Source organism: Carcharhinus amblyrhynchos, chromosome 30 (genome assembly GCF_965287045.1).
Source record: "Carcharhinus amblyrhynchos chromosome 30, sCarAmb.v2.hapA, whole genome shotgun sequence".
Lineage (NCBI taxonomy): Eukaryota > Metazoa > Chordata > Chondrichthyes > Carcharhiniformes > Carcharhinidae > Carcharhinus > Carcharhinus amblyrhynchos.
Genome location: NC_137353.1, coordinates 32,720,957 through 32,736,490, shown reverse-complemented (window position 1 = coordinate 32,736,490; position 15,534 = coordinate 32,720,957). Strand labels below are relative to the sequence as shown.

Genomic DNA, 15,534 nt, shown 5'->3' with positions numbered 1-15,534 from the left:
AATTCCTTCACTGTCACTGAGTCAGAATACTGGAATAACCCTTCCTAACAACACTGTGGGCGTACCTACACCTTAGGGACTGCAGCAATTCAAGAAGGCAGCTCACCACCACCTTCTCAAGGACAATCAGTGGTAAGCAATAAACCTGGCCTGCAGTGAGGCCCACATCTCATAAATTAATTTTTTGAAATTCTATAAAATAATCTACAATGCCCATTAGTTTTGGAATACTAAACAGGGCACTGTACTGAGAAATGTGGACTGGCCAAATTTGGAACAAATCCTTGGGTATTACAATTTATTATCCAACAGAGGCAAGAGTTCTAATAAAGGGGCCTGCATCATTAGGATTCTTGAGTGTTGCATTGAACATCCGTCATCTAGGTTTCTCACATTATTTCAGGGACGCCTACGACACCTGTAACTTTTGCTGCTTGGCTAAGTCTGTGTTCCTGTTCTTAAACTGCATGAGTGCTTGCAACCCTTGGTCGATCAGAGGAAGGAACTCGCCTTTAACATTTTAGCGTTTCGGGTTTGATGACAAAGGCAACTTAGCGTCAGTCTTGCAGATCAACCAAAAAGAATCTCTAAAAGATTAGTTAGAAACTGGTTTAAAAAGCACCAATTAATTCTCAATCAGACCGCCGGATCTGGATGGTGCGACGGACGCTCGGAAAGTCTCCCCGTGAAACGGGCACTGAAGTAGCTCGGTTTTGCCAAGTGGGAGGAGGACGGAGAGGAGGAGGGGGAAGGCAAAGCAAGAAGCCAAGGGGAGGGAGCGAAAGAGAGAGAATAGTGAACGGGAGCTTCATCCGCTCCCCTGGTCGGGCTGCTGGAACTGGACTCTCCTCCTTTTCTGGCACCGAGCTCAGTCTGGTGGCTGAGAGCCCCGAGTGAGCAGCTCCGTGTCCCCGGCTCCGTTCGTTCCGACCCAGGGAGGGAGTGTAAGCCCCAGCCGGGGAGAGACAGACCCCGTCCCCCCAACCCTTGCTCCCGGATCCCAGCAGCTGGTCTTGCACATCCAGCCCCCACACTCCAGCCCGGGGGGAAGGAGGGGAGCCATGTGCCAGGGCTCCGGCTCCCCGGGACCGGGCTGGGCAGCCTTCGCACTGGGTATCGGGCAGTGCCCGGCCCTCTGAGCCCACTCGGCGGGGGGGAGGGGAGGGGGGTTGGTGGAGGGAAAGGGGTCTCTCCCCCTCTGCCCCCCTCCCCTCTTTTCCCTCCTCCATCCCCGAACCATGGACTACATCTTCCGCAAGAGGAAACTGCTCAAGATGCTGCTGAGCCTCTCGCTGCTCTTCGCCGCCCTGGCCCTGCTCCAGAAGCTCAAGCTGGGGGACGGAGTGAGGCCGGCGCTGGGGGAGTCCGCCGGGCTCGGAGGGGGAAGCAGGAGGCAGCTGGAGGCGGCGGCGGGCTGGCTGGATGCCGAGAGCAGCTTCTACCGGTCTAACGGCAGCAGCGGGGTTGCGGGGTCGGAGGAAGCGGCGGCGGGAGGAGGAGGAGGAGGCGGCGGCGGCGGGCCGGCCAACCTCAGCAGCAGCAGCGCGGCTCCAGCCTGGGAGGTGACGGTGACCAAGTGCACCCCGAACGCCTCGGTGCGCGGCCTGGCCTGGTTCTCGGGGCTGGACAGCCGCTTCCAGCAGTACGTGCTGTACCGGCACTGCCGCTACTTCCCGCTGCTGCTCAACCACCCGGAGAAGTGCGCGGGTCCCGGCGGCGCCCCTCACCTCCTCATGGTGGTCAAGTCGACGATCGAGCAGCACGACCGGCGGGCGGCGGTGAGGAAGACGTGGGGTCGGGAGCGCAGCCTGGGCGGCATGACCATCCGCACCATCTTCTTGCTGGGCACGCCGGCCGCCGGCAAGGACCGGCGCAACCTGCAGAAGCTGCTGGAGTACGAGGACCGGCTCTTCGGCGACATCCTGCAGTGGGACTTCATGGACACCTTCTTCAACCTGACCCTCAAGGAGGTGAATTTCCTCAAGTGGTTCGACGTCTATTGCAGCAGCAGCAGCAGCCGTGGCCGCGGCCGCCGCGCGCGCTTCATCTTCAAGGGCGACGACGACGTGTTCGTCAACACGGAGAACCTTCTGGAATTCCTGGCGTCGCAGAGCGAGGGCCCGCGGCGCGAGAGCCTCTTCGTGGGCGACATCATCTCGCGCGCGCTGCCCATCCGCAACCACCAGAGCAAGTACTTCATCCCGCGCCAGCTGCACGACCAGCCCTACCCGCCGTACGCCGGCGGCGGCGGCTTCCTCATGGCGGCGGCGCTGGCCCGCCGGCTGCTGGCCGCCTCCGAGGGCATCCAGCTCTACCCCATCGACGACGTCTACCTGGGCATGTGCCTGCAGAAGGTGGGCGTCGAGCCGCAGCTACACTACGCCTTCAGGACGTTCGGCATCGTCAAGCGCCGGGTCAGCCCCATGAACAGCGACCCGTGCTTCTACAAAAACCTGCTGGTCATCCACAAGCTGAGCCCCGAGGGGCTGCTCCAGATGTGGGACACTGTCCACAACACCACCCTCGTCTGTGCCAAGAAGGTGTCCGTCAATTTGAACGAGTGAACCCCTTCTTCTTAACACCACCCCCCCCCCCATCCACTTTTGACTGAATGCACTCTTGTACAACTTTTTATTTAAAAGCCTAGGTACTTCGGATGGAGGGAATTATTCATTGAGCCGGTTGGTGTACTGAAGAGCGACCTTTCATTAAGAATGACACCGATGTTAAACTTAACTGAGCTAAGGTACTTTATAGAATAGACTCTTAAAACTGCTGTGTTTAGCACAAACTAAGTGTTTAATCTCTGAAGTTGCACCCCCCCCCCCATGTGTCTCCAGGTGCTTCAACTAAAGTCTCTAATTTCCCCCCCCCCCCTTTTTGAGTATAGGAAAAAGGTTAAGGGGGAAACGAATACATTTTTAAAGAGTTGGGAGTGTAACTTGTTTTCTTCTTTTCCTCCTCTCATGAAAGTAACTTTACCTGGTGTAAGGATGAGATTTATCCTCTGGTGATAATGCTCAAGTTGATTCGTTCGAGTGGATTGTTTTTGTTATCATGGATTGTTCAGTAGGTTGGGGTATGGCTAAACCCGGCCCTGTCATTAGCCTGCAAAGTCTATTAGAATATCAAAAGAAAGGAGAAGCCTGCCCACAGCCTTGTGAATCGATTTGTCTTGCCCCCAACTCCGTGTTGTACTGCACATGGGACCAGTTAACTTTACAGATAAGCTGAAGATGCAATCTTTTTCTTCTCTCTAATTCAGCTACCCACTGGCAACATGTTAACCCAGTAAATTCTTTTTCTAAAGAAGTAAAATCTGACGCGAAAGTTAATACGCTTAAAATCTAATTCCCCACCCCCGGGGGATAAATGTAACATACTGACACGAGGAAAGAAAACGCAAAAAAAGGCTTAAAAAGTCTATTCTGTGAATTGTTTTGAGTGACTGCAACAAACTTGGAAAGTATTAGTGGTGAAGTGCTAGTACAAATAACTCGCGTCCCCACTACCCATTCCCTTCCTCCGCGAAAGCAAATTAAAGTGATTTGTGGCTTTTGAGAAGTTAATAAACAGCAGGACTGAAATGCTTGGGATCATGCCCCTCTGCAGAAAGTGTAGTGCAATGGGACCTCTGGCTGCCAGCCTGCTCTAGACCTGGTTAATTCCTGTTCCTGGGTTAAAGTTGTTGCAAGGGACGGTTGATGCTGACATACTGTGTTATTTCTGGGGTTCTAATCCTGATAGGGGTAGCCGGGAAATCCAGAGCTGCACCTTGATGTTTAATTTCAGAAGTGACTGCTTTCAGCCAAAGGAACTTGGTGCAGCAATCCACTTGCATTTAATGCTGGTATGGGCCCCATTTCCAGTAGACGTTCTTGGCATTGAGCACTGGTGGTGAAACTGCCAAGGTTTTCTGATGGATATAATTGGCCAGATAACTTTCACACAAGAAGTGGTGCTCTTAATTTCTGGTGGAATGAAGGAACAGTACTAGGCTCAGCCTTGATTGTACTGCTGCTGTACAACCTCACAGTCTAGGTCTACATATGTCTAATGTAGATTTTGGTCGTGTTTACAGTGATGGAATAATAGGAAAAAAATAGGTGAGAAAATTAAGTAATTTCCTCTGTACTTTTGACCATTGTTAAGACAACCCTAGTTTCTGAACTGTCAGCCAATTAAACTTCTCTTTAGATGTTTGAACTTGGAAACCAGCCTTACCTTTTAATTCTAAGTAGCAATCATTGACAATGTACAAATTATCCTTCCAGATATTAATATATTCAATTAAAAGGTAAGATGTGAAGTACTTGAGAGGTTAACAATGTCCCTCTTGCCTGATTTAGTCAGGGCCACCAATTTCTGCCTAACTTGCTTCAGATGCTGCTCGGTGGTCCTGATGAAGGAGCCACGGAATTGCTGAGGTGCATGGTATTGAATATTCTTGCTGCCTCCCTCCCTTTCTGCCACTGTCTCTTGTCTCCACCCAAAAGAAAACTGTCTTTTATGAAGCACTCTATGTTGAGACGAGAGCTGGGATGATATTTAATCCTGTAACCTTCAGCCTAAAGTTGAGAAGCGCTGACTGAACGGCTAGTCCTTTCAAAATGGCAATTTCTATGGGGGAGGGGGTTGGAAAGTATATGCATCAGTGACTGGTGTGTGCTCTACAGAAAAGTGTCCCCTACCTATTCATGTCTTTAAGTGTCTTAATATTTAAAACCAATTGTGTCTTATGAAATCCACATTCTTTTTGTCAAAAAAAAGAAAATTTGTATGGAATTTTTTTGTTTGGTAAAAGTTAACTTTGATACTAGAAATGATTTGACAATTTTGCCAAAATGATCAAATTGAACATGTACATTGAAATATAACTAATAAAACTAAAGTCTAAAATTGATTTTATTTTTACATTGTAAGCTACATTTCTGTGTGTGTGTGTGTTGCAGGTTACTGACTTTAACGGATTTTTATACATTGATCTTGTGAAATTATTAAATATGTCAAAACAGTAGGCAGCATTATGCTGAAGTATGTCCTAATAATAGATATTTTGAGTTGATATGGACAATTCAGATCAATTACACAATTATTTGTTTTGTGAGCTGAACTTTTGTCTTAGCTTCAATGTGACAATTTGTGCAGCAGATGTCTAATGACTTAAGTTTTTTTTAATGTGACAATTGTTGCAGGGAGTACTTGATTGTGTCATTTGGTACTTGTAAAAAATTCCACAGTTCCTGATTCGGTCTCAAGTCAGAGAAGTTTAAGTGGGCCAAGTGGGGGTGGAAAACAATTGGCTGGGTCTTTATTGTGGATTGTTGTTTAGTGAGCCTCCTGGTGTGGGAGGTGCATGTGGAACAGAACAAAGAGAGACGTGTTCTCAAAATTTTCTTGCTGGGCATTGGCAAAGATTTTGACAGATTGGCTGCCGGCCCACCGTTTCCGCTGTGGGTAGTGCCTGGTAGAGAGAACTCAGACGACTTAGGAAAATAGAACCTTGCAAGTAAATGCAGGACAAGCTAATCTTGGTCTGTCTGCTGCTCTGACTGTGGTATCTTCAAACTAAAATGTTACAATCTGAGACTTGTCTGGTTCTGGTCTTGGCACCACTCTGGCACCATTCGAGATAGTCTGGTCTGGATGTGTAGCTTAGTATGTAAACCAAGCTTTAGTCCAAAATGAAAATTTAGATGTAGTTAATGATGGAAGACAAAATGTCAAATCTTAAAATTTTGTTTGGTCTTTGCTTGTGCCTCTGACTAATTGCACAAATAATGTGAATAAATGTCTGAAACTCCTGTTAAATACTTGCATTACCATTCAAGACCAATAAATCTCCAGGCGCTTTTGAAGCATAATCACTTTCAACACAGGAAAAGCAGCAGACAATTGCACACAGGACAGGCAGCAGGGTGATAATGATTAGATGATCAGTTTTGGTGATGTCAGTTGAAGGACAGATAGGGTAGATCTCCCTCTGCTCTTCTAGGTAGTGCCATATTATCTTTTACCCCTGCCTAAGAGGACAGACAGAACCTGGATTTAGTGTCACATTTGCAAGACGACAGTGCAGTGCTTTGTCAGAAATGCACAGGAGTGCTAAAGCAATCTCCCATGCATTAGGTCCCTAGAGATCCCCCGTATTCTTCACTCGAGTTGTGAGCACAACCTATTGAAGCCACAGCTGATGATGCTCCATTTCCTTGCAGGCAACCCTGATGATGGACCATGCTTTTCTGATCCTTAAAACTCCCTATTCCTTTCGTATTTTTCAATCCATGCTTTATTGACCAACAGTGCATGGAATGGTGCCAATACCACTACCCAGACCATGGTCACAATTTTACAAGTCTACTGCCTCGGCTAATTGGATAAATGTAATTGATAATTCACGCAGTTTATCTTGCAGCGTAGAATCAGCTGTCTGCTATTTTACTGAATTCTTGGCTGCAATCGACAATGTTCAGCAGCTGCTTTCACGGTAACATTCAAATTACATGAAACATCACCCACAAAGCTCAGGATGTCCTGAGGTCAACAATCTTCTAGGCTGTCGGAAGAGTTCTGTATAGCATGTCGATCGAGCCTAGAGTGATCATTGCCTGCATCTCTAGCAAAACATCAGTTCGTATAAAATGTATTATCATATTTTCTCTTTTTTCCTAAGCATTGAATCTCCAAGAAAAAATTATTTGCAGTTGGAATCTCAAAATTATTTTCTCAATTATACTTGTTTTTAAAGTATTTAAAGTGGTGGTACAGGAGAACTTGTGTTTTCCCCATTTACAAACCAGAGGAGACTAAGCCATTAATTGGTATATATTTTGAGTTTGAACTAGCGAGGCACAAAAAGACACTTTCTGGCTCTAAGTGCATGAAATTCAGTACTTTTTCCACATTGTGATCCAAGAGTACCTCCTGTCCAAGTGACATGACAAAACATTGGCTATCTCCTTATGGTCTGACTAGTTAATGTGCTTAATTATCTTTATAGTACCTGCTTTCAAAAAAAACAATGAATTTGGGATGGGACCAAAATGTGTGAATAAGCTTCTTTCTCTGTGCTGAGCCTTACCATTACACTAAAGGATGTGGATTGGTGTCCAAGGAGATTCTGAGAGAGTTACTATGAAAAATGTTTTTACAGTTCTTTTAAGAGACTTTCACCTGGGGAGGTCTGTGTGTGTATATCTTGATGGCTATTATGGGTTATTATAAATTATACTTGATATAAATAGCGCACTCTTTTGGAAAAAAGTTTTCAACCTGTTTTAGTAATCAAATCTGCAGAATGTTTGAAGGATTATAAACTGTGCTCAACCTAATTCCACGGGCCCCAAAACACTGGAAACAAAGCAGAACAATGCTGTGGTTACTGGGGTCTACTAACACAATTCTGCTTGCATGTCAGAAATCCCTTTAACCTGGTTATTCCTCAACTTCACCTGCAGAAGAAGAACAAAATATTGTCCTCTTCTCCCTAATCTTGAGGGCCCCTTTTTGGAGCGATGAGGAAAATGTTGACAGCCAATTTGAAGCAGAAGCTCATTCATTTTTGAAGAATAATGGGTGAAATTGAAGAATTATATCCCACAAACAATAGTTTTAAAAACTCCACACATTACGTGCTTGGATCAATGTCATGTGGGCAAGGATATGATATTGTTGGAACCTGGGTGGTATAATTCCTAATATTTACTAAGACTTGTTTCAACCTAAAAGTATTAATGCTTTGCCCATTGCTATTGTGAAATTTGATTTGAGTAAATATTAATTATGTGATTTAAAAAAAATATAATAAAGAGAGGTGGTGACTGGTAATTCGGTTACCCAGGACAATGAGATTATGTACTCTGTAGTTTGAGTACAGAATGAAATCTTAATCTTAACACTAATACTCAGTACAGAGTCAGAGGTTGCAGTCTGGCATAAAGAACTATGAATATAAAGAAAGTCTTGAAAAATCACACTGTTTGAGTGACTGAAGTTATGGGTCAATATGAGAATATTTAAAATGATGAAATCATGGGAAAAGGTAGATGGAAGCAGACTTTCCAGCAGTTGGCTATAGGTATAAGATTAAACGAGTGGCTTCAAGTAGACAACAAGAGAAACTTCTTAGTCAGAGGTTTACAGCATGAAAACAGCCTCTTCAGCCCAACTTGTCCATTCCGCCCCTTTTTGTAAACCTCTAAGCTAATCCCAATTGCCCACGTTTGGCCCATATCCATCTACACCAACCTTACTCATGTAACTGTCTAAATGCTTTTTAAAAGACAAAATTGTACCCACCTCTGCTACTACCTCTGGCAGCTTGTTCCAGGCACTCACCACCCTCTGTGTGAAAAATTGCCCCTCTGGACCCTTGTTACATCTCTCATCTTGAACCTATGCCCTCTAGTTTTGGACTTCCCTCCCTTTGGGAAAAAATACTGACTCGGTATCTAACTGATCTATGCCCCCCATTATTTTATATACCTCTATACGATCACCCTGAAGCCTCCTACACTCCAGAGAAAAGAAGTCCCAGCCTATCTAGCCTCTCCTTACAACTCAAACTATTAAGTCCCAGTAGCATCCCAGTAAATCTTTTCTGCACTCTTTCTAGTTTAATATCCTTTCTATATTAGGGTGAGGCTGTTTTGAGGCAATGGAATTTGCTTTTGAGCTTCATGTTTGAGGCAAAATTGTTGAAAATTAGATTAGATAAGTGATTATAGAGATATGAAAATAGGGTGGATGAGTATGCTTAAAACTATTTGCTTGTGATGGTAAGGGTAAGCACCAATTTAAATTAGTTGGCAAATGTTCTGTTTCCGTGTTGTAACTCCTATGTATATACTTCATGTATTTTAAATATTCATGTTCATGTTGCAAAGATTATATACTTCCCCAAAATCTCCTCTTCAGTTATTTACATGATAGTTTCATTCACATCATGGCTCTGCAGTATTATAGACCCTCTAGTTGGTATAAAGGTTCCTTTGTCTCTACTTGTGTTAAAACTGACACACAACAATTTGAAAGAGTTTCACCAAGGAGCTATATCTTTATTAAACACTGTTGGTTGCTTCCTTCACCTGTGTTCTGAGGTCTGCCTCAGTGGTTAGTCCAATGAATGAAATCCTCTGAGCAACTTCAAAATTGTTCCAGTCACTAACCCCTACAAGTTCTATGAGATCTCTGTTTTTGCCTGCTTTTCTGTCTGTTTAATTGGTTTTCAGTAACAATGGTGCTCGTTTCTATGCCTTTGCAGATGTCCTCATAGGCCCCATCCGAAGGTCATGCTTGTAATCAGCTTGACTCTGCTTTGTTATCTTCAATGTAACAATCTCAAAACTGGGAGAAAATGACACTGACCTTAATGAGTCTCTGTCTACTTGTATTCCCTGGGACACATCCTCCTGCAGTTTAAATCATTTTGCAAGCTTTGCTGATACTAGCAAAGCTTTAACTTAACTAAATTATCTTGTGTTTCGAGCCTACAGTACAGTTCTTTACATATCTACATTCTTTATATCTTTTTGTCTCCATGTTCTATGTTACCACCAAGGGACAAACTCCATACCCATAGAGTTAATGCCACAACCAGTCTACATTAATATAAAAGAAATAGTTACAAAGAGAGGGATTTTCCGTCCTCCCATAGTGTTTTGCAGGGGTGACCTGTCACTGGTCTGTGGCAGGTTCTTCCAGTCCCACAGCTGTCAAGGGCTTTCCCATTGTTCACATCCTCTGTCGCTCACAGTTTCCGTTCACAGTTTAAAGAGTGATTTGTACATTAAAAGAATAAATAATGGTGTGCTTGAAGTTCTTGCTGAAGCATCGTGGAATTTTATTTGGGGAGACTTTCCCTGTTGCATTTCTAGTGACCTTTTACCTGAATGTGTTATGTACAGAAGAAAGAGGCTACTACATTGACTTCTTGTCTGTAAGCCAATGTGTTTCCTTCAGTTTGTGATCCAATCTGCTAATAATCCACAGCAAACTGACATTTAATTTGGTTATTAGATGTGGAATGGTGAACCAACCAGTGCACAGACGATTTAAATGCATGGTCCCACTGAATACTTCTACATGCTACACACGCAGCATCAGAGGGGTTGGTGTGTGTGTATGTGTGTGTGTGGGGGCAGCTTCCCATTAGATGAACACATATACACACGCTAGTGGAGGGATAGGAAAAAGGAGTTTTTCAGTATAAGAACCACGTAAGTGAATATTAGTTCACGTGAGGGCGGCCCTGCTGTCTCATAATGATAAAGACCCAGGTTCCATTTTCAGATGCCCTAGTCCAAACATCTGTAGGTTAGGCCATGGTAAATTGCCTTTGTGTTCCAAGATGTGTAGGTCAGTGGGATTAATGGGGTAAATAATTAGGGTTATAGAAACAGAACAAGGGTGGGATGCTCTGTTGGAAAGTCTGTGAAAATTCTATGGGTCATTTGATTCCATGACTCCCAGAGTTTGTTTCCTTTGTGGTGGGTTCAGTCCAATGAATTCCTGTTTGGAAATAACAATACAAAATTCCTTGACACTAACAATACTGCAGCACAATTTGGTTTTCTGTGCCAGACCTTGGTATGCTTTCATCAAAGACTTTTAAATTCCATGGCTATGCACCTACAAAGCTGCCCGAAAGATCCTGCAGAAGTTAGCCCCTCTGATGTGTACGTAGCATGCGGAAGTATTCAGTGGAACCATGCATTTAAACAAATCGTCTGTATACTGGTTGGTCTCATTCCTCTAGTATTTACATCAGAGCCCTAAATTATTTTGCTTCAAGTACTTATCCAGTTTCCTTATGAAACTTACTATTGAATCTGCTTTTATTACCCTTTCAGACAATATATTCTAGACCTTTTCATCAGCATGATAATACAGCCAGTAATAAAAGACAAAACGCACAGGCTAATTTAAAACAAAGCTTTAATTTGGTGTCACTTTCAAAACAATCCTCCATCTTTTTCCTCATTTCTACTCTCTGCTCCTTAGTTTCTCTGACACAAGTCTCCTGTGAATATCAGCACCCTGTCTTTGCCTCATCTTTTTTCATTGAGATCCCACATTCTAGAATTTTCTCCCTCAGTTTTTATTCCTCTTGAACACCCTCTCCTTCCTCAAAATTCACCTTCTGACCAAGTTTTTCAGCATTCTTCCCAATCTGTCTCTCTTTGACTTAGCATATGTTCCCCATATACCTCTGAAAAATTGATTTATTATTGTCACATGCCTTGGAATGTCTGCAGTAAAGGTGCAGGAAGTTTTTAACGTTTTCACCCTTGACAACTTGGGCAAAATGATCAACCATGGATGTATACCAATGCTGTGTAAACCTTCCCTTCTGCACAGCTTTGTGCATCTGCTTGCTTTATTGAATTGACCATGTGCCAATCAGTAAAACTGCAAAGTGAAAAGAAAATACTGCAATTTTTAATTGTTAAATGTCTCTATATTCATTTACTTTTATGTCCCTGATGAACAGGTTCTTTGATTTGGTTACCTTTTTTTTCACTAATTAATCTCTCAGTGCTTGTATCTTGACTAATGCAGTATTTTATCCAGCAGAATTGTAGTTCAGCTAAGGCTCTAGCCGATAACAAAATTCTTTAGCATGTTACAGAAAAACTTCAATTCGTGTCTAATCCCAAGTCTATTTCTTATCCCAGCATGTTTCCTTTCTGTAGTGTCAATTATTCAATTGCAAAAAAGCAAGTTAAATTGGTAAGAAATATCAGATTACTATGGAGAAAACATTATAACTAACATTTGAATTACTGAAAGGCAGTAAGTTTTTTTAAGAAAACAAATTTATAGTGGTCATTATGACATTTTTAACTTGTGCTTACGTTTTTGTTTAGCTGAAGTTAAAAGGAGCGGAGCTATCCGCAGTCTTCTGGCCAATTTTGGCCCACGTTCAACAATAATAAAACTAATGCAAAAAAAATTATCTGGTCGTTGTCACAGTGCAATTTGTGAAAGTCTGCTGTGCACAAATTGGCTGTCATGTTTTCTACATTACAACTGGGATGACCTTTTAGAAGTAATTCTGTAAAATGCTTTGGAGTGTCTGTGATCAAGAAAGGTACTACATAAATGCAAGTCAAAAAGTTAAAATTCAGCGCAATGTTGTGGCAGACTTGTGCTCTCAGGAGAGTATATTAGTAATGCAAAGAAAGCCTCAACTTGCATTATGTTCCAACTTGCCTCCTGATCCATTCTATCAACCAAGTATTCAGATGATTAACAAACCCTCTCCAAACATAGTTATAACTGAGATAGACTAAAGGATCTTCTAATCAACTGATCCCCATGGATGGATAAAAGCAAATTACTGCGGATGTTGGAATCAGAAACCAAAAGAGAAAATGCTGGAAAATCTCAGCAGGTCTGGCAGCATCTGTAAGGAGAGAAAAGAGCTTTGACCATGGAAGGATAGCGTTTATCCTAGAGTGACAGTGGAACTACAGGTTCCTGAGACAATAGGGGTTTATAGCATGGAAACGGGCCCTTCAGCCCAACTTGTCCACATTGCCCAGATTTTACCCTTAAGCTGATCCCAATTGCCTGCGTTTGGCCCATTCCCCTCTATACTAATCGTACCCAAGTAAATAGGTATGCATAATGTCTGAAGGAGATACCAGGAAGGTACCAATAAATTGGAAACAGGTTCAACAGCCCATATTCAGGCTAATGCAGATCTGTTCATGTTGCTTCAATCTGTAGTAAAATAATTAATTTGATTAACAGGAGTAAATCTGACAATTATCTGTCGAATAAAAGCATTTAGCAGTCAACAGGGATTCTGAAGGGCAAAATCTTGCATGGCTTTGCCTCACAAAATGTTGCACATGCGTTTCCAGATGATATTGAATAACAAGTTCCACATGAAAGGTTATTAGTTAACTATAAAACTCGGAGTGATTTTAAGAGAAATCTTGGGTAGGGAATAAAAATCGATCAAGGGTAGAAACAAATGAATGTATACTGGAGGAGCAAGACAGATTTTTCTCATTTATTCGTATGGTTGGGGGCACAGTTATATTTTGGCGAAATTTGCAACCCGTTCAATGGCTTCAGCTGATGGAGTGTGATTAGTTGTGATACCACCGGGAATGCATCACTTGGGGCAGACATTCAGTAGATGGATGATGGCCTGGCTCGGATAGCTGCAGATACAATTTGAATTGTTCCTCATGTTCAACTTGTGGAGCAAGTGGCCACCTTTTTCCTGCCTCCCTCACAAGAGGTTGAAAGGGTGTCCAGAATTTTCATGGAAACCTGGGACCTCAGCACTTGGTTCTGTTATCAGACTGGGGTCGGTGATGTTTGCAGTCAACCAGAAACTCCACTATCAAGAAATAGGGTTGTCATCATTTTGCTGATGTGTTCCAGTAGGTACTATGGGATTTCAGAAGAATGTGAAGCTTTTTTTTGAGGTCATGTGTAAATGAGAGTACCTTGTGAGCTGTCAGCAGTTGGTGTTTGAAGTGCAATTAGTGCAAGCACAGGAAACCACTCGAGCTGTTGGTCTCAGGTTGCTAGAAATAATCTTCAAGGCTTCCTATGTGTGGCAGCCCTAGAGGCAGGTCGAGCAGCAGTACTTTGTTGCTGGCAAAACCAGGTGAGTGAGGTTGCCCAAGGAGATTCACTTTCATTTTGACCTTGGCAACAGAATTCTGGAGGTGTCAGCAGTAAGTCAATGTATGGTCCGGAGTAATGCCAAAATATTTGGCTTTGGGTTATAAGTGAACGGTTGATCACAGACTTGAGCATGCAGTTCTTCCCTGGCCTTCGAGCTGTTGAAGTGGAAAGCTGAAAATATGGTTTTGGCAATGTTTGGTCAATGTCAATTTTCTGTAATAGGTTTTCATAGATTTTTAACAAGTGTTTTCGCAATGCCCTGAAGGTCTCTAGCTTGGAAAGCCAGAGTCAAGCCATCAGCGTATGAGAAGGGCAATGACTTTGTGGGAGGGGTCTTACTGGTAGATGAGAACCAGTGCAAAGACTGATCTATCTGGGAGCCTGTTGTTGGTAATGCACAGGCAGAAGATTTGGTTTCCAATGTGCACACTAAACTGCTGGTTGCTGGTGACGGAGTTGATTAGTTGTAGGGTTGTCACACGGCAGATCATTTTGAAGAGTTTCAGCAACATACCTGTGCACCCTATTTAAATGAGCACGTAAGTTGATAAAAGTAGTTCCTCTTTTGGCACTTCTGGGAAACTGGCCTCAATATGTGAGTCAGTGTCAGGGCCTGCAAAGGGCTAGGCAGCTTTCAGGAAATGGTTCTGTCCAAGCAAGTTTTCTTATTTGAAAACCTGCAAATTAATGCTGTCAAGAAAATGACTGAACCCAGGCCACCAGACTCTTGGCCCAAACAGTAAAAACCCACTAGAAAGTTGGATAAGTGCTGAGTGAATTGCCCCAGGAATCAGTGTTAGGACCACTACTGTTTTGAATTTACATCCATGAATGGGACTTAAAAACCCAATACAGGTTTGTCAAACTTTTAGATGGTACCAAACTGTGAGGAAGAGCGAAATCCAGGGGGCCAACACTAAACCTACAGAAGGAGTTAGACAAAATATTTAAGAAGGGAAAGTAAAGACAGATTACTGTTCTTTGTATTAAATGTAAACAACCAAACTTGTATGACATGGCTTATTAACATAGTAAAATACAAGTCATTACACAGGAGTATGGTACTGAGCCATGTCAGGAGATTTTTGGAAAGTGACTGAAAGCATGGTAAAAAGGGTACGTTTTTTAGAAATGGCTCAAAGGAGGACAAAGTAATAGGAGGCGGAATGGTTTATGGAGTGAATTCCAGAGCTCAGGACCTGGGCAGCCAAATTACAGCAAACAATGATGGGAAGATTTAAAATCTGGGAAATGGAACAGGCCAAAAGTAGAGAAGCATAGATATCTCGGTGCATTTTAGATCTAGAGGAGGTTACAGAGGTAGGGAGGGATGAGACCATAATGAGATTTGAATGCAAGAATGAGAATTTTAAAATATTGCCAGACACTGAGTCAGTTGAGGTCACAGAGGACAGAGGTGATGGGTGAATAGAACTTGGTGCCACTTAGGATTATCAGCAGCAGAGGTTTGGGTGACAAAAGCAAAATAATGAGGCTGCTGCAAATCTGAAATAAAAACAGAAAATGCTGGAAAAACTCAGCAGGTCTAGCAGCAGCTACGGAGAGAGAAACAAAAGTTAACATTTTGACTCTGTGTAACTTCTTTAGAGTTAGAGAGAGGGAAAAAAGTGATAGATTTTATACAGTTTAAGAGGGGTTGGACCAGAGTAGAAAGTCCAGGATAGTTGGGAGCTGATGGACATTGGAGAAAAATGTTTTGGGCTCAAGATGAAAGGGTTGTTAAAGGCTAAAGAAAGTACTGATAATGGCATGAAAGTAAGATAGTGGAATATGTTAATAGTGGAACAAACGTGTTTTTAAAAAAAAAATAAAAGGGGATTAGGATGGAGGACAGAGGACATGGTCTTAAGTTGTTGCACTCAA

The 15,534-nt window shown here is 43.0% G+C and overlaps 1 protein-coding gene across 1 annotated transcript; it reads left to right on the top strand.

The window, feature by feature from the left end:
- Positions 1-1,148: 1,148 nt before the first annotated feature.
- Positions 1,149-4,903, top strand: b3gnt7l (UDP-GlcNAc:betaGal beta-1,3-N-acetylglucosaminyltransferase 7, like). The gene has a single exon (XM_080215282.1). It carries the CDS (start codon positions 1,239-1,241, stop codon positions 2,562-2,564), a length of 1,326 nt encoding a protein of 441 aa, XP_080071408.1. The 5' UTR covers positions 1,149-1,238; the 3' UTR covers positions 2,565-4,903.
- The last annotated feature ends 10,631 nt before the right edge of the window (positions 4,904-15,534 follow it).

Coding starts and splice junctions, on each gene's coding strand:
- b3gnt7l (XM_080215282.1), top strand. CDS start 1,239: ATGGACTACATCTTCCGCAAGAGGAAACTGCTCAAGATGCTGCTGAGC.